The following is a 17897-nucleotide window of genomic DNA, read 5'->3' as shown; positions in this document are numbered from 1 at the left end:
GGGCGCAGGCCGGGCCCAGGGCACCAGCTCACAGGGAACCTGCCCTCTTAGATGAGAATGGAATAAGGTGTTTACAAGTCCGGGCTTAAGGCCACAGGAGAAACCACGACAGATTTCGTCACAACACGGTAAAACGGGAAATCAGTAACAGAAACGTGCAGTGTCTTTCTCCAGACTGGAAATCTTGAATGTGTGGAAACCAAAGAACTTACTCTAAAACATTTCATGATCTAACTTGGAGTCACAGCGGGATTTCCTAGTGGGGGCTCACCGAGGGCAGGTGTCTTCATCCGTTCAGCTCACTAACACACCCCATTGGTGTCTGGGACAAACTGGTAGGTATTTGTGGGATAAATGAGTGACATACGTGCCTGAATGCATGGGCCGTGGCTCAGATGGCTTAAAGGGAGACTTGTTGCCTCAGCTCCAGTCCTTTGGCCACCTGATGTGAAGAGCTGATTCATTGGAAAAGACCCTGATGCTGGGAAAGATTGAGGGCAGGACGAGAAGGGGACGACAGAGGATGAGGTGGTTGGATGGCATCAGTGACTCGACGGACATGAGTCTGAGTAAACTCTGGGAGTTGATGATGAACAGGGAGGCCTGGCATGCTGCAGTCCATGGGGTTGCCAAGAGTCGGACACAATTGAGCGACTGAACTGTCGCCTCAGTGCATGTCCTGCAGAGCAAGGGGTTTAAAAATCAGTATGCCAGGTTGATCTAGTGCATTTGATAATAATAGAGAAATAAACCCAAAAAAGCTGAGGGAAAGAGAATGAAGAGTAGTAGCCTTCTGTCTCTGCTGGTCAGGAATCATTGAGCGTGGGGAGGAGCCAGGCTGAGCTGCAGGTTCCGCCCTGGGGGCCGTGCCCCCTGGTGTGGGAGGCTGAGCGAGAGCCCGGGGAGCCCCCGGGACTGACGCCCCCAGCACCAGGGGCAGGGCGTGAGAGGAGGGGTCCGGGCCTTCCCTCCCAGTGGGAGTCAGGGCCCAGTGTCGCCAGCCGCACTGCCTGGGGTGCTGTGTCCGGGACACGCCGCTGTCCCTGGGTGCCGGCCTTTCGCCTTTGACGCCGTTGCTCTTTGCTTTACGACTGACGGGTGACTGGGCTGCATGGACATCGGGCTCCTGGTCACGCTTTTAACCCCAGCGCGGTCGTCGGCTGGGAATTCCTGGCGAGCCGGCGTTGCAGTGCCGGGGGCCAGTCTCCTGTGTCGGGAGGGCTTCGTGGATTCTTGCTTCATTCGGCACACTGACCCATTCAGTATACTGTCGCTTTGATTGTCCCAGACTTCTCTGTTTCCCTTTGCCTCAGCTGAGCACGGGGAGCTGGGCAGAGGGGTGCAGGCCGATGCTCTATGGGAACCTGGCGCCTGGCGTGGCCCACAGCCTGTCGGGTTGGGGGGGTGGCCAGCACAGACTGGGGACGCACCCCCTGTGAGGGGTGAATGCAGTGGGACCCCACCCCACATGTGCCAGACACCATGCCTTGGACGGAAGACACAAGGGTAGAAAAGCAAAATTGAAAAACTTGGGTAATAAAATAGGAAAATATTGTTATAACATTGGTACTGGGATGGATTATTTAAATTACAGAATATCACAAGTAATAGAGAAGATTCCTACATTTAACTGTGTAAAATTTACTGTGGTGACAGAGGAACATCATAAAACTGAGTGATTAAAATATGTCCACAAAAAAATATTTGAAATAAATATAAATTGACAAGGGGTTGCCACACTGTTGTTTCTTAACCAGCATACACAAAGAATTCTGACAAATCATTAGGATTTGAAGAATCCGAGGGGAAGTAAGAGCAGGCTTTTTGAAGAAGAGGTGGTCCAGGCGAGCACACGGCCCAGTGCAGGGAGGGGCCAGAAGCCTCGAGCAGGCTGGGGTGTGGACAGGCCAGGGCCAGGTGTGAACAGCGTAGCTTGTGACCCCTTCTGGAAGGGTTCCCGATGAAGAAAGCATGCAAGTTTGGTTTTTCATAATAGCAGAAATTGTGGAATCCTAAGTGAATGTGAAGGATGCTCTCTCGTATCCGACTCTTTGCGACCCCATGAACTATACACAGTCTGTGGAATTCTCCAGGCCAGAATACTGGAGTGGGTAGCCTTTCCCTTCTCCAGGGGATCTTCCCAACCCAGGGATCGAACCCAGGTCTCCCGTGTTGCAGGCGGATTCTTTACCAGCTGAGCCACAAGGGAAACCCTGAATCCTCTATAGCCACTGGGAAATTGTGGAAACCTCTTAAAGAGATGGGAATACCATCGTGGGAAAAGACCCTGATAGTAGGAAAGATTGAAGACAAAAGAAGGAGGCGGTGGTAGAGGATGAGATGGTTAGATAGCATCACCGACCTAATGGACATGAGTTTGCGCAAACTCCAGGAGGTGGTGGAGAATTAGAGGAGCCTGGCAGGCCACAGTCCATGGGGTTGAAAAGAGTTGGACATGACTTAGTGGCTGAACAACAACAAGTACAGCTGTTGAAATGAATGACAAAATCTGCTCACATCCGCATAGAACTTTTGAGACATAATTCTGGGTCTGGGGGAAATAATAGGCTGCCACCTGCTAGGCATGGCTTGTCGTCGTGAGTGCTGTCTGTCTGCATTCAGCCAGGTTGCAGTGCACTGTGTCCATGATTCATCGGGCAGGCCTCACGTGATGCAGACGCTGCATGCGACAGGTCCCAGGGCTTAGAGGGTGCTGCCTTGGGGAAAGGTGGGTCCGCACTGGGTGCTTACTGAGAGAAAGTAAGATCTGAATAAGAGAGCGGACAATGTTAACATTTGTTCACTTGGTGGAGGGTAGCTGGGAGTCTGATATTTATATCTGTAATGTTACACAATCTGAGTTTTAGAGTAAACGGAACATTTCTTAGCAATATAATTGTGCACACTACTCAATGAAAGTTTTCTCTTGAGAATTCGCAGTGCTAGGGCATTGCCACGTAGGACAGAGTTCGAACATAAATCCCATTTGTGCATGAGACTTTACTACATCTTTGGAAATGACTTCTTAGGAGTAAAGTTACTTTAAAGTAAGTTTCTCAATCCTGTCTGTGTATTTGTTCACAGGCAGATTAAAGTTGTCAGTACCGCCACCTCTAGTTGAGCCTTGGGTGGTATCTGGGTGTTCCGGTTGCTCCGGGGGGTGGGCCCACGCCCCTCAGGAGTCTGTTCAGTGGCCCAGCAGGGGCGTCCGTGCTGGGATTTTCTGGCTGGTGGTCTGGCGTCCTGCGGAGCAGCATGCAATGGAAGAGTGGTCCTGCTCTGGGTGCAGGCAGCCAGCAGACAGAGACCGTGCTCTGCGGGGCTCCTGACTGCTGTGATTAGCAGTGTCCCGTACGTTTTCTCAGGACAAGGCTGACGTCTCCCGTTTTATGCTCCCCTCTCCCACCCATGGAGATGGTGTCATTGGAAGGACTTGGGGGAGAAGCTTGGTTAAATATGCACAGGTCTTTATAAACTGAAAGGAGATTGTCACAGTTCATGCTGGAAACCCTGTGTTAAGAGTTCAAGTCATTTCTGTATACTTTTTAGATATTAACAGTTAAAATTCAGGTCCTGGAGATTTTTCCTATCTTTTTCTATGTGTTTTCTTTCTATATTTAGCATTACTGATAACCACTTGTGATGTTTAATAATGCTTTTTATGTTTTTAAATGTCACCTCTATCTTCATTTAAAATTTTTTTCAATTGAAAGTTGTGTCTATATATGCTCACACGGATCTGTGTGCATGCACATCATAAAACAGCATATCTTTATAATAAATTGTAGTTTCCTTTTTATCTGTTAGATATATGCTTGAAGGAGGTGACGTCGATGGCTGACAGTTTGTATAACATTCGGCTTCTGAGAGAATTCTCCAATGAATATCTTAACAAATGCTTTTATCTCACCCTAGAAGATATGCTGTATGCTCCTTTAGTGTTGAAGGTAATACTCAGTTATCAAAAGCACATTTTTAAAACCAGGTGGAAATAAGCTATGTACTGTGTCCTTGATTTCTTTGGTTTTTTCTTGTAGCCAAATGTTATGGTTTTTATTGCCGAGCTCTTCTGGTGGTTTGAGAGCGTCAAGCCAGAGTTTGTGCAGCCCAGGGATGTTCAGGACCTGAAGGATGGTGAGTGGCGAACCTCCGGAAGTGAGTGCTCGGGTGTGCTCTCAGGCTCCCGCCTTTATGCAGCAGTGGGGTGTAACCAGGGCTTTCTCTCGGGAGTGCCAGGGAGCTCAACAGACTGTGCGCAGTCTGCTTCCAAAGTCGAGGTCTGGCCACCAGGACTGTCATTGTTGGACCCGTGTTCTGTGAGCAGGTTCAGGCTGGGCCTGACCTCCACCCTAAGCCCATGGGGGCTTGAAGTGCAGTGGCCACCGGAGGCGCTCGGTCACAGGCTGAGCCCCGCTGACCAGCTGCCTCCTGAGGGTTTGGCCGCAGGGTGTCCTGATTGGCTCTGTCCACGGGCCTAGGGAGGAGGCTGCGTGTTAGGGGTCCGTGCACCCTTCCCACACCAGTGCTTGCTGGCCTAGTCTGGCTTGGGTTTTTTGATTTTAGTACTTATTTGGGTAAAATATTTGTTTTATTCATTACAGAATATGCCTAATGACCTTGAAACCATTTTTTTTTTTTTTTGAGAAGTTTGGTTTCATGTAAGAGTTTTGTTTTTAGTACTTATAAAAATGGATTTTTTTTAAAAAAGATTCTTCTTGCTAGTGTTGTAAATAGCGGTAAATAACAAGACTATTCCTATAAAATTGTTTCTGCAGCTAAATCAGTGTCACACCCCAAAAGCAGCCGGCCCCCAGTTCCCATCTCCAACGCCACCAAGCGCAGCTTCCTGGGCGGCCCCGCGGCAGCGAGCCCAGCTGACCCGCAGCCCCCCGCCCCGCCACACCACCTGCAGCTCGGGGAGCCCGAGGCCCTGTAAGTCCGCCCCCCGCCCACTCCTGCCCATATGCTGTTCCCAGTGGGGTCACCTTTCCTCTGGGCGATGGGAAGCTGCAGGGAGTCAGTAGCGAGGACCTCCTCTGTGGGTGCCGCGCCCTGCCCAGGTGAGCAGGGTAGCCGCAACGCGAACTTGAATTTGCTGTGAAAACTTGAAGCCTCTTGTCTTACAGGCCATGACCAGAAGTCAGTGTGTCTCCGAACTGCAGTCTGGATATTTATCTGAGTTTGAGTTCTTGATGTTCTTGGTACTTTTGGGGTTCATGTTTACAGTGATCAGTTTTCCCAGGGAGTCGGTGAATCTTTTGCAGCTCCGTATGAATTCATGCTAGTCTGTTCTTGAACTTGAAGATCAGCAGCTGGTGATTTTTCTCTCCCATCCCCTCTGTTTAGGGGGAAGGGAGCCTCTGCTTTTAGCCCATCACACCCTTTACTGCCACTGAGACAGAAGCAGCAGAAGACGGTGCAGGGAGAGGACCCCCCAGGTAAGAAGCCCCGGCCCCGCCGCCTGCCGCCTGCTGCCCCGCCCCCGCCGCCCGCTGCCCCGCCGCCCGCTGCCCCGCCTCCCTCCGCCTGCCGCCCCCATCCCTCTCCATGGGGGTCATTAAACCATGGTTTCAAAGTAAGCTGATTCAACATGTTGTAGTGCTGTTGGTTAAGACTGGCAGAATGCTGTTTGCTTTTTATTGGTGTACCTTAGAATTTATAGTCTTTACAGTGACCATATTAAACCTAACGAATTACATAAAGCATGGCATCACATCATGTCAGAAACTTACACTTTGACATTCACTGGTTCTTTTAATTGACATTGACATCATTTATTGATAAAGTGAAAGTGAAAATCACTTAGTCCTGTCCAACTCTTTGTGACCCCATGGACTATATATAGTCCATGGAATTCTCCAGGCCAGAATACTGGAGTGGGTAACCGTTCCCTTCTCCAGGGGATCTTCCCAACCCAGGGATGGAACCCAGATCTCCCGCGTTGCAGTCGGATTCTTTACCAGCTGAGCCACCAGGGAAGCCCAAGAATACGGGAGTGGGTAGCCTATCCCTTCTCCAGCAGATCTTCCCAACCCAGGAATTGAACTGGGGTCTCCTGCATTGCAGGCAGATTCTTTCCCAGCTGAGCCACCAGGGAATCCCATTATTTATTGATATTGCCATGTAATTGACATTGTCATGATTTTGTGACCCAGACTGAGTTATACATTACCTATTATCGAAACTGGAAAATTGTATTGGGATTATTTGCTTTCCTAAGCAGTTTTGGTGTGCTGAGTTATAATGCATTTCCTTGAGAAGTGGTTATTATAATGAAGGAATTTCAAGTGATATAAAACTGGTTACTTAAAGCTGAGCTCATCACTGTCTTCTCCAAACCACAGACCAGCGACACCGATCCAGCTCCTTAACCCGAGCCGACAGTCAGCCCCGGGGAGCAGCCATAGCATGGACAGAGAAAAAGAGCAGGTGACCTGTCCATGTTTCAAACAGGTTTCTGCGGGAAATGTTGGTTAGTCTAACAGAGCGGTGCCCCAGGTGTGGTCCAGGGACCTCAGAATATGTCTGTAGCGATGCTGCTGCTTCCCCCATTCAGAGGCCCTGGGCGGTGTGGGGTCACAGCAGCTTGACTCGGTCAGATCCGAGAATCCAGCCGGGGACACAACTGAGGCTGCTCCTTATACTCTGCCCTGGCTTGTTTTAGAAAACATGGCCACAGCTCATGTAATGGATTTCTTACTGGCATTTTTAATCATTTTCAAAATGTCTCAGTGCAGATTCCTGGGGTGATACCTATGGACTCGTATTGACGAATCTGTGAGAGCTTGTTGGGATCCTCAGCGTGGTTATGGGGGGCTGGGCCAGAGTGTCTGAGGGTTGCTGAGCTGAAAGACCCCTGGTTTTCCTTTGCTCAGGAGAGAGTTGTTTCCGCGTCCTGAGTGTAAGAGTAGGATTCTCTCGTGACTCGTGTTCTCGTCACTCATGAGCCTCTCGCGGAGCCATGACATGTCCGATGGCCTCTCTCCCCACGTTGCAGGCCTGCGTCTCAGCCGGCGCCCTTCGCCCTCCACCACACTGCGAGCTGTGAGGACCCCGGCGGTGGTGACAGCGTCAGCCTGGCCCGCTCCATCAGCAAGGACAGCCTGGCCTCCAGCGTCATTCACCTGACACCACAAAACCAGCCCCAGCCCGCAGCCCTCAGGGCCGACGGGAGGAGCCTCCTGAGCAACGTTGACATCGAGGACGAAGACGAGGAGCTCCTGGCCATCGTGAGGACGGACGTGGCTCGCCCGGGCGGTGACCCTGGCCTGACGGCCGGTGCCAGGTCTCCCCAGAGGCTAGCGGACGCCTTTGAAAGTAAGCCCGACAGCTTCTTCCTGGAGCCGTTGATGCCGGCCGTGCTCAGGCCAGCCAAGGAGAAGCAGGTGGTCACCAAGGAGGACGAATGTGGAGAGGGGCGGCCCCGGGCCTTCACGTCCAGGAGGTCTGGCGATGGCCACCAGCCTCTGGGACGAAAGAAGGTGCCCAGTAGTCACGTCGCTCGGGACTTGAACAGGACTTTCACCCCCATCGCCTGTTCAGAGATTTCTGCAGGCTTTGACGCCGTGCCCGCTGAGGTGGGGCCCCAGGTGGCGGGGGACTCGCATGGCGGTCCTCTGGCTGGCAGCGGTTTTGACCCGTCATCTCAGGGACAGTCCGCCGACGGCTTCTTCCTTCACGTAGGCAGAGCCGACAAGGACGCGGAGGGCAGGCTCTACATGAGCTGCGCACGGAGCCCCGGCGCCCTCGGCCCAGACACCTGGGCTGTCTTGCGGCAGGACTCTGACTCGGACGTTGCAGACCTGGACGAGGCCGAGCAGGACTTTGCTGGCGAGGACCACCCCGCAGCGAGGGCCGGGTACGGCGGGGAGGAGGAGTCCGCGAAGCTGCAGGAGGACCTGAAGGTGAAGGAGCACGAGGACAAGGATGACGCCAGTGGCCGCTCCAGCCCATGCCTGAGCACTGTCTCCCAGATCAGCAGCGTGTCCATGGCCAGCGGTAGCGTGAAGATGACCAGCTTTGCCGAGAGGAAGCTCCAGCGGCTCAACAGCTGTGAGACCAAGTCGAGCACGAGCAGCTCCCAGAAGACCACGCCTGACGCCTCGGAGAGCGGCCCGGCCCCGCTGACCACGTGGAAACAAAAGCGGGAGCAGAGCCCGAGCCGGCCAGGCGGGGACCACGCCAGCCTGCTGGCCTCCGAGCTGGTGCAGCTGCACATGCAGCTGGAGGAGAAGCGCAGGGCCATCGAGGCGCAGAAGAAGAAGGTGGAGGCGCTGTCGGCGCGACAGCGGCTGCAGCTGGGCAAGGCGGCGTTCCTGCACGTGGTTAAGAAGGGCCGGGCCGATGCTGCCCCACAGCCACTGAAAGCGGGGCCCCTCGCGGGGGAGCATGCCCAGCACAACGGGGATGACTTCCTCGGCAAGGAGGAAGGCCGGGGAGCACTGTTGGGGTCTCCGGACGTGGACGGCGAGGGCTTGGCCCTCGTCCAGCCACATAAAACCCGGGACCCAACCGGCCTCACCGAGCTGGAGCGTGGCAAAGCGCTGTCAGCGGTGCTCCTGGAGGACGCTGAGGGCATGGACGTGGGCGAGTGCGACCTGTCCATTGAGAAGCTGAACGAGACCATCAGCACGCTGCAGCAGGCCATCCTCAGGATCTCTCAGCAGCAGGAGCAGCTGCTGCTTAAGTCCCCCACCGTGCCCTCACCTGGGCCCCGCAATGGCTCCCAGGACCCCAAGGCCAAGGCGGCCATCCACTTTGGGGAGCCGCCCTCTCCGACGGCCCTGACCAGTCACCGCAAGCCCCCTCGCCTCGGTCAGGGCCGGAACGCCCGGTCGGGGAGACCGGCTGAGCTGAAGGTGCCGAAGGAGCGGCAGCAGGGTTCCTCCCGGAGCAAGACTCCCACCCCTGGCCTCGAGACCGCCCCACACTTGCGGTCGTTCCCTCCCCGGACACCCCCTGAGCCGGGCTGGGACGGGCTTGGTGAGCCCGGGAGCGAGCCTGCGGAGAAGTGTGTCTTCGACAGCTACCGACTGCATGACGAGAGCAACCAGCGGATGCTCGCCCTGTCGTCCTCCCGAGACGCCAGCGTCCTTCCCGAGCAGGGGGGCTTCAGGGAGGGGCTGGAAGGCAGCGTGAAGGAGGCGGCGCTCAGCACGCTGACCGCGCCCGGGAAAGAGAACCTGCCGCTGGATGAGCCCCCGCGCAGCAAGGCCAGCCTCATCGAGGTGGACCTTTCTGACCTGAAGGCCCCCAACGAGGATGGGGAGACGGAAGGCCGGGACAGCTCCGTGGACCTCGGCAGCGAGGGGGACCAGAAGCCGGGGGTCGGCTTCTTCTTCAAGGTAAAGGTTGGCGGCATCCACGCCCCGTGGCGGGCGGGCCGTCACCCACCTGGTCTTGCGGAGCCGCTGCTGCAGAGGCTACGGTTGTGGGGGGGGGGGGCAGCGGAACGCGTGCGGCGGCCTGGCTGCCCAGCGTTCCCAGAGCAGCTGGCCACGCCCCAGCAGAGCTGAAGCAGGAGCTGTGTGTGGTTCTCGTGTGTCTCAGGGTGCTTTTCTCGTGACGGTTTTCGAACCAGGTAAGAAGGAAAGGTGCTCTTAGTTCGAAGGCTCCACAGAGCAGGTGGTATTTGGCCTTCGTGCTGAGGTTGGCTTCTCCCTGCTGCGGTCTGGGCAGGCGGAGAAGCTTCAGGAAACAGTTTGGAGCTTTTTCTTCAGGAGGAGAGGGCAGTGAGCTGTGAGACTTCTCCCTGTCTTGAGAGCATCTCCTTCTGTCCTGGCCCCCGGGGGCAGCTGACACCCATGGAGTGGTGAGGGCCGTCCTGTCACGAGATGCCGGCCCCTGCTTGGCGTTCATGTGCTTCAGTTGTAAACACACTTTAGCTCCTGTTGTGGAAACGTGTGTGTGGCTTTTCAGGCAAACAGAGTCTGTGTCGGTACACTGAATGCTTTTTGAACGGCACGGCTTGTTTCCCAGTTGTATTTTGGCGTGTCTAAAGGTGTGCTCCTTCTTCAGTTAAAAAGAGTAAGGGAGCGTCTGGACTGTACATTTCCTGTCCTCAGTGCATTAAGCTTGGGGCCAGGGTTGACGGTGCCAGGGGTCCCCTGAGGGTCGGTCCCAGCTGCTCATAGGTGACTGCAGGCGTACCATCTGTAGGTTCAGGGTGGGGCTGGGGCGTGACTGTGCCGGGGGTCCCGCGAGGGTCCGTCCGGCTGCTTATAGGTGACGTCTGTTTTGCAGGACGAGCAGAAGGCGGACGACGAGCTCGCCAAGAAGCGGGCGGCCTTCCTCCTGAAGCAGCAGCGCAAGGCCGAGGAGGCCCGCGTGCGGAGGCAGCAGCTGGAGGCAGAGGTCGAGCTCAAGAGAGACGAGGCGCGGTAGGTGACCAAGGCGCCTGCCCGCTGGGTCTGTCACACCCCCCCCCCACCCCCCGATGCTGGGCGCTGGCGTGAGCAGGACGCCCTGGCTGGTCCTTCCCACAGGCGTAAAGCGGAGGAAGACCGAATCCGCAAGGAGGAGGAGAAGGCGCGGCGGGAGCTGATCAAGCAGGAGTACCTGCGGCGGAAGCAGCAGCAGATCCTGGAGGAGCAGGGCCTGGGCAAGCCCAAGGCCAGGCCCAGGAAGCCGCGGCCCAAGTCCGTCCACCGGGAGGAGCCGGGCAGCGACCCAGGTCCTAAGAGCGCCTCCCCCCGTAAGCAGGGCCAGGGGTGGTGTGCAGGCCCTGCCCCCTCCGCTCCCCGCCACCCCTCCGGCTGTCTGCTCTCACTTCTCTTCTCCAAAGTTGGGGCCGAGCGCTGGCGTCCCCAGGTGCTGAGAGATGGCGGGCTGGCCCTTCCCACCCCCGCACAGACGGCTGGTGTGGGGGACGCGTGTCTCACGGAAGCGCGTCTCGTCTTGTCTCCAGCAGCTGATAACCTGAGCCGGGCCCAGTCGGGCTCCAGCCTGTCCTTGGCCTCCGCAGCGACCACAGAGCCTGAGAGTGTGCATTCGGGGGGCACGCCTTCACAGCGGTGAGCAGGCGGGGTGCCACGGGGGGTGCTGTGCAGTGTGGGCGGTGGGCCATCCGGCTGGCCCTGGGGCAGCTCAGAGCTGTGGCAGTGCTGTCACAGGAGCTAATCCCTGTCGCCCAGGCTCACCCACTGCTGAGACGGTCCTGTGTTTGTCTTTCTGTGTTCTCTCAGCCCTGGACAGGTGTTCGTTTCTGACCTTCTAAGAGTGGGTTGACGGTACCCTCTTTATCCTTAAACCCTTGAGAGCGCATGTCCTCTGAGCAGGGGTGTTGCCTCTCACCACCATGGTCATAGACCCGCACTGCCATTGGGTCCGCAGCCCACGCTCACCATGGCCGGTCATCAGTGTCCTTCCGTGAGCCCAGTCCAGTGCGGGACGCGGTCTCGCTGAGCCCATTTGCCCACTCCCCCTGGATGGGCCCTCGCCCTCCTGTGTCTTCCCGGGGCTAGACGCTCTGCCCGGTACGGGCCAGGTGCTTTGCTGCCCGCCCCTCAGCAGGTTTCCCCTGATCCGGCCAGTCAGTGTGTTTTTGGCAGGAGCGCCCCGGAGAGGGGCTTGTGCATTTTTCAGGGCAGCCTGTCGTGTCTGTCACCTTGACATGGGTTAAGGTGCTGTTCCTGCGGGCCTGGTGTTTCCCTTTGTGATTAAGGAGTGAATCAGGAGGAGGTGGTGCTGGGGAGCCTGTCTATGGCCCTGACCACCCACAGGCCTCAGCAGCCCCCGCAGATCTCTGTCCACGCTGCCTCCACACTGGCCTCCTGGCAGGCAGGTCCGCAGCTGTCCTGCCTGGCCACACCTCCGGGGGCGTCTTGACACCTCCCAGGGACCCTGGCCTCCGGTTAGAACTGCTCAGGCGGTCAGTTACCAGGGCTGAATTCAGGTTTTGCCCACACCTGCCTCCTTGCATGAGTGTGTCCTGCTCAGTGGAGGTGGCCTGAGGGCTGCGGCTGAGGCCGCTGGGGAGCCGAGAGGCCTGAGACCCCCTGGGACTTGGACTCTGCCCGCCAGGCCCTTCCTCCCCCAGGTCCATCCCTTGCTGGCAGTGGCACTGATGTCTGGGCCCTGCTCACCGGGCTCTCACAGCAGTGGGGCTGCGTGATGCCCTGCTCCCCGGCGCCGCCTGAAGGTGGCCCTCCCCTGCCCAGGTCCCTCGCTGCCCCGGGGGTGGGTTCGTGTCCTGTTGCCATGTTCTCCTGGGGCAGACTGGCCATGCTCCCCGCTGCTGCCTCCAGCCTCCTGCTGTGGCCGACAGCCCATCCTGTGGTGGTGGTGCAGCCTGGCCCGGTTCGGGCTGGGGTCCCACCAGCCTGTGCCTGTCGCGGGCGAGAGGAGAGGTGGTGTGCCTGCCACCCTCCCACCCCCGCCCCCTCCCCCCTCCCCAGCAGAGTCGAGTCCCTGGAAGCCTTGCCCATGCTGAGCCGCAACCCCAGCCGGAGCACCGACAGAGACTGGGAGACAGCGTCGGCCGCGTCCTCACTCGCCTCCGTGGCTGAGTACACAGGTGACAGCCTTGCGTTCTGGGGCACGGCGCCCAGCCGTGTCCTGCGGGGACGGCCTGGTGCGGGAGGGGCGTGCCTTTGCCTTGCACCCGTTCATGGCTCACTGTGTGTCCTGGGCACGTGGGAACCACAGGCTTTTAAAAGAAAGTTAAATTCCAGCCTTTGTGTTTTTTGTGTATCAGAGAAACCGAAATTAGAAAGGGAGTGAGTTATCACTTATTTTTAACTTTTCCTTAGTTTATTCAGAATCTTTAACTTAGAGTTCTCTCATAGATTTGAACTGGCTGTTACGCTTGTGTTTTCAGAAAGTTATGAACACTCCTAATTCAGCCTGCCTGCTGCTTGGTTTAATGAGATTGTTGCTTTTCGCGTGTGCACACGTGTGTGTGTGTGTGTGTGCGCGCGTGTGTGTGCACACGTGTGTGTGCACGCACGTGCCACAAATACTTACTTTGCACATCTTGGCCTGCTTCTCGTAGGTCCCAAGCTGTTTAAGGAGCCCAGCAGCAAATCCAACAAGCCAATCATTCACAACGCTATATCCCATTGCTGTCTAGCAGGAAAAGTGAACGAACCTCACAAAAATTCAATATTGGAGGCGAGTATCAAAGTTTCACACCTAAGTTTTCACGTAGAGGAAGGGTATTTATGAATGAAGGTTTTCCCTAGACGGGAGAATCCTGTGGCTGACAGAAGAGGCCGCTGTCTCACATGCGTGTGGTCAGGTGTGGGGCACACAGTCCTGTCTGCTCACGCCTCCAGGCATGCCCTGGCCCTCACTTTCAGCACGGCTCCACGAAAGAGCAGAACTCAGACCCGCAGGACGGAGGCTGCACTGGGGTCGGGCGGGGGCCTGGGGCAGGTGCCCTGGCAGGGAGCGGGAGGCGGCTGGGGCTTCTTGCAGGGACGCAGCAGACTTGGCATGGCGCTGAGCGGGGGTCTTCGAGCGTCACAGACCGTGTCGGGGTGGACAGGAGGGAGCCCGGCTCTGCACGGGGGCTGCTGGAGGAGCGGCAGTTTGGGGCGAGGCTGGCGTCTGTGTCCTGTTGCTGCTTCCCCGCCAGGGCCGCAGGCCTCGGTCACTCTCCATGGTGTGTGGCGGTGGCCTCAGCAGCTGCTCGGTCTGGACGGAAGGTTCAGCTTAGGACTGGGTGCGTGCCTGCAACCTCACGGAGGCTCTGGCTGGGAGCCCAGTTGGGGCGGGGCTCCTCTCCACCCCGGGTCACCAGCTCCTCAGCCGTCAGCGGGTCCGAGCTGGCCCCGTAGTGGGCACCCACGGGACGTGCTGCCGGCTCGGCTCTGACGTCACAGTGTGCAGACAGCCACAGGCCGGCCGGAGGGCGGCCTGGCCTCTAGAAGTCTGTCCACAAAAGCAGCTGGGCTGATTCTCACTGGGGCTGTAGGTCATACGGTGATGAATGGTCTGGAAAGAGTGGAGGGGACAGCATGGGGCCCAGGGCAGCTCTGGCAGGCTGGTCAGCCAGCAGGGTCTCACTGGATGGGGTCATTGAGCCGAGGCCTGGAGTCGGGAGGGGTGCCATGCAGGTTTGGAGGCTCCCCAGGCTCCAGGTGGGACTGATCCCCCAGTTTGGGCTGGAGCCAGGGAGCTCAGGGTCAGAGGTCATGGCTCGCTACCTCAGAGGTTGTAGGGTCGTAGGGCCTCTGCGGGGAGTGGCCGCATGGGCTGCCAGCCTGGGACAGACCACGTGAGGCTGGGGGCGCAGCAGGAGGACCTGGAGACTGCTCTGCCTCCAGTTCGGCTCGTGTTTAGACACAGCTTTTACATCGTTGAAATCGGTATGAAACTTGCACTTTGGGATTTTGTCTTTTACTGTTAATTTTGTAAATATGTGGACTTATTTAAAATAATAGGAAGCCCGTTAGATACTGAGAAGAATAGTGTCTGTTTGTGAAAAATGTTTTCTAAAAACAAAAATAGAGTGAGGAGGGGCACTGTTTTACATTACATGGATCTTCTTAGCTCCTGGCTTCCCCCGCCTGCACGTGCAGTCTGTCGCGGACCGCGGGTCCTGTGGCCGCTGGACAGCTCCAGTGAACAGGGCAGCTGGGGGCCCAGATAAGGTCTGAGAGGGATGGGGAGGCGTCCTCCCAGTAAGCGGAGACTCTCAGAGGGTGTCGGCACCCGGACCAGGCTCAGAGAGCTGCAGGGTAGGAAGCTGAGCATTCTTGAGTGTGAGGGGCGCCGGGCAGCTTCTTTGTGCAGCAGTGCTGTTCTAAGGCTGAGAGCGCGGTACGGCAGGCGCTGTAACAAGGAGCAGTCGTCACCCCTGCTCCAGCACCTTTCTGGGATGGCCTTGGCGAGGGACGCTTCTCCCAGCATGAAGCCCCCATAGCGGCTGTCAGGACTGCCCTCCCAGGGCTGCATTCAGCGCCAGTCCAACACCAGCACCACCCCCCAGAGGGACCCTGGACCGGGGCCGCTCCCCGGCCCCCGGCTCTGTGGTCCCCTCAGCGTTTGCCTCCCCCGGTGGCGTCACATGTAGGGGCTCATCCCAAGGTGGACCTTGGGCGGCGTCTCTCACTGGCAGGATGTCGTCAAGTCCATCCGAGGGGTAGCGACTGTGATGCTTTAGTCCTTTCTACGCCTGAAGAGCGTCCCGTTTCCATGCAGACCGGGGCTTGTCCGTCCACCTGCTGAGGGATGTCTGGGCGGTTTTAGCCTTTGATTATTGTGAATAATGCTGCTGGAAACGTCTGTGCACAAGCTTTACCTGGATGCGTGTTTTAATTTCTATGGATCACATCCCTGAGAAAAGAGCTGCTGAGTCACGTGGTAACTCGGTGTTCCAGCTTCTGAACAGCTGCCAACTCGTTTGCATGGCTGCCCTCCCCTCTGGCAGTGGGGAACAGGGCCCGTTCCCTCACACCCACTCCAGCACGTCTAGCCTGGCGGGTGTGCGGTGCTGCCCCGCCGTGGTTTCCGTCTGCCTTTCCCCGGGGGCTCGTGGTATGGAGCATCTTGCCATGGGATGTTTTCCCTGGAGACTTAGACTCCATAAGACCTGGGCAGGTGGTGGTGGACGACACCCCACCGAACAGATCCTCCCACCCCCGTGTCGTCGTGTTTCCTGGAGAGCTTGCCCCTGGAGAGCTTGCCCCCGGGGTGGCGGGTTAGTGGGCAGTGGGCGCGTGGTCCGACTGCGGGGGGCTCATGCTCCGTGTCTGCCCCGCCCGCAGGAGCTGGAGAAGTGTGATGCCAACCACTACATCATTCTGTTCCGGGATGCCGGCTGCCAGTTCCGGGCTCTCTACTGCTACTACCCCGACACCGAGGAGATCTGCAAACTGACGGGCACCGGCCCCAAGAGCATCGCCAAGAAGATGGTTGACAAGCTGTACAAGTACAGCTCGGACCGGAAGCAGTTCAGCCTCATCCCGGCCAAGACCATGTCGGTCAGCGTGGACGCGCTCACCATCCACAACCACCTGTGGCAGCCCAAGCGGCCCTCGGCGCCAAAGAAGACACAGACTCGCAAATGACCCCGGCACGGCGGAGTCTGCGGACGTGCCGGCTGGGTCGATATTTATTACTTTTTTCCTTTTGGGTACGAACTGTGCAGAATCACAGACCTTTTTCAAAGAGGCTTCTAGACGACAAGAGAAAACCCCTTCCTGAGCTCCTGGCACCGGGACGGCGGGTAGAGCCCGGGGCAGACCGGCCCTATCAGTCCCAGCGGTCGCCCTGGTCCCCGCTGCACGGAGGCTTCCGGCCAGGGCGTGTCCCAGAGCTGCCGGCAGCGGGGTCCTTTTACTTGAAGTTCTTCTTCAGTGTAAATTAAAGTGATCTTTGCTTCCTCGCCTCCCACCTCACCCCTTTTTGCACATGACCTGACCCCCCACTCTTGCTGGCTGGCTGTGATCTCACGGGATTACAGGACTGAGACTTGGTCTCGGGTCAGGGTGTTTGAATGTCTGTAGGAAAGGAGTTCATGGTGGGGAGTTGTTTTCATTGAGAAATTGTATAATATTTATTGATTGTGTCTACTGCCAACGTTTATATCCAATTCTAAGATTTCTGAAAGAAAAAAAGAAATTCTTGTTTCTTGCTGCTCAGAAAAAGTTTACTGAAAATAGCAGTTCACTAAAAGCACTGAAATCTGCAGTCTGTCTTCTGCTAGAATAACGTTTACAAGTGCGGAGGGTTCTCCCGCCACGCAGTCACGAGGGACGCACACGGTACTCTGTTGGCGTCTGCCGGCTGGAGGCAGGTGAGCCGAGCCAACAGCCCTCGCCCGGTACGTTGGGGGTAGCGTGCTCATGATTGTTCACTTTAATAAAGACAGATTTTTTGCTAAAGTAGAATATTTTTTACTCTGAGCATGTTTCTCTTAAAAAGGTGATGATGCACTTAAGCTGACAGTTCTTTCTAGTGTTTTTATCACGTCCTCACTCGTCCCGTCCCGATCCTGGCTTCTGGGCCCTCCGGGGAGCTTGCGGTTCTCCATGTAGACGGAGCGTTTGGTCACGTCGCCCACTCAAACACAAAGTGGTCATTGGCAGCTGTCCGGGAACCACAAGTCTGCGGGACGCTCCAGTCTTCCCCCCGCCCCACCCCGGCGGTGGGCCTGGGGGTCCTGCCAGCCCCGGTGCTTCTCGGGACCAGACCTTCCAGCCTGGCCTGCACACGCGCTGCCTGTGCGACTGACCCGCTGACCTGACCGCCGGGACATTCTGGAGTCACTTACTTAGTTTTGCACATATTTTTTTTTTCTTGGGAGTGTTACTTGAATCTATCTCAAAACTGCAGAAAGGAAAAAAAAAACACTAAAGCTCGACGGAGAGAAAAAGTTAAGACACGTAAACTGGTAATTTCCGATAAAGAGGGGAGTGACTGCGTCCACGAGGACGGAGGGGACGCGCGGCCTCGGCCTGCCCGGCTGGGTCGTCTGTAAATAGGTAGGCCTGTGCGGCTTCTCCAGTGCTGAGTGAACTTCCTGTTACATGCTGTTCACACGTGTGCTTTATTTCTCACTGTATGTTTGATAATTATATTATTATATTTATTTTAAGAAAGCACTAAAATGTAATAAAGTAATTAACTAATTTGCTTTTTATGACCACGTTTGTGTGAGGTTGTCGTGGCTGGTTATGTGGGTCAGTGTCCCCACTCCGCACTGTGGAGACGTTGCCAGTGGTTTCTGGCTAACTCCCCTCCTTCTATCAAGAGAAGACGCCCTTCCAGTCTCTTCCTTGATGAGGCTAGAACCCCCTGATGTTCTGAGCACCTTCACAGAGGTCCTGCTGGAGTCAGAGGAGGTGGAAGATTTTCAGGGAAGACCGAGAGGTGCTTCCAGCCCCCTGGCTGGATGTCGCACGCCTGCCAAACCTCTGGGCAAACCGTCTCCTGACACGGTCAGTTGGCTG

General features: G+C 56.7%; 1 protein-coding gene across 9 annotated transcripts in view; it reads left to right on the top strand.

Annotated features, from left to right (window-relative positions):
* The window catches only part of CAMSAP1 (calmodulin regulated spectrin associated protein 1), a 40775-nt gene extending 23199 nt beyond the window's left edge, over nucleotides 1–17576 (top strand). For 3 of the 9 annotated variants that reach the window (XM_070455248.1, XM_070455227.1, XM_070455258.1), the window contains 12 exons: nucleotides 3808–3947; nucleotides 4038–4134; nucleotides 4776–4932; nucleotides 5347–5438; nucleotides 6345–6429; nucleotides 6998–9344; nucleotides 10243–10379; nucleotides 10485–10693; nucleotides 10907–11012; nucleotides 12396–12514; nucleotides 12992–13110; nucleotides 15711–17576. In XM_070455248.1, coding sequence (XP_070311349.1) covers nucleotides 3808–3947; nucleotides 4038–4134; nucleotides 4776–4932; nucleotides 5347–5438; nucleotides 6345–6429; nucleotides 6998–9344; nucleotides 10243–10379; nucleotides 10485–10693; nucleotides 10907–11012; nucleotides 12396–12514; nucleotides 12992–13110; nucleotides 15711–16013 — 3911 coding nt within the window. In that variant the 3' untranslated portion in view covers nucleotides 16014–17576. The remainder of the gene's footprint in view (nucleotides 1–3807; nucleotides 3948–4037; nucleotides 4135–4775; nucleotides 4933–5346; nucleotides 5439–6344; nucleotides 6430–6997; nucleotides 9345–10242; nucleotides 10380–10484; nucleotides 10694–10906; nucleotides 11013–12395; nucleotides 12515–12991; nucleotides 13111–15710) is intronic. The other 6 variants (XM_070455253.1, XM_070455236.1, XM_070455241.1 and 3 more) reach the window with 5 other exon arrangements.
* Nucleotides 17577–17897: the final 321 nt, after the last annotated feature.

The sequence above is a fragment of the Odocoileus virginianus genome, chromosome 2 (assembly GCF_023699985.2).
Source record: "Odocoileus virginianus isolate 20LAN1187 ecotype Illinois chromosome 2, Ovbor_1.2, whole genome shotgun sequence".
NCBI lineage: Eukaryota > Metazoa > Chordata > Mammalia > Artiodactyla > Cervidae > Odocoileus > Odocoileus virginianus.
This window is presented reverse-complemented; position numbering and strand designations above follow the sequence as displayed.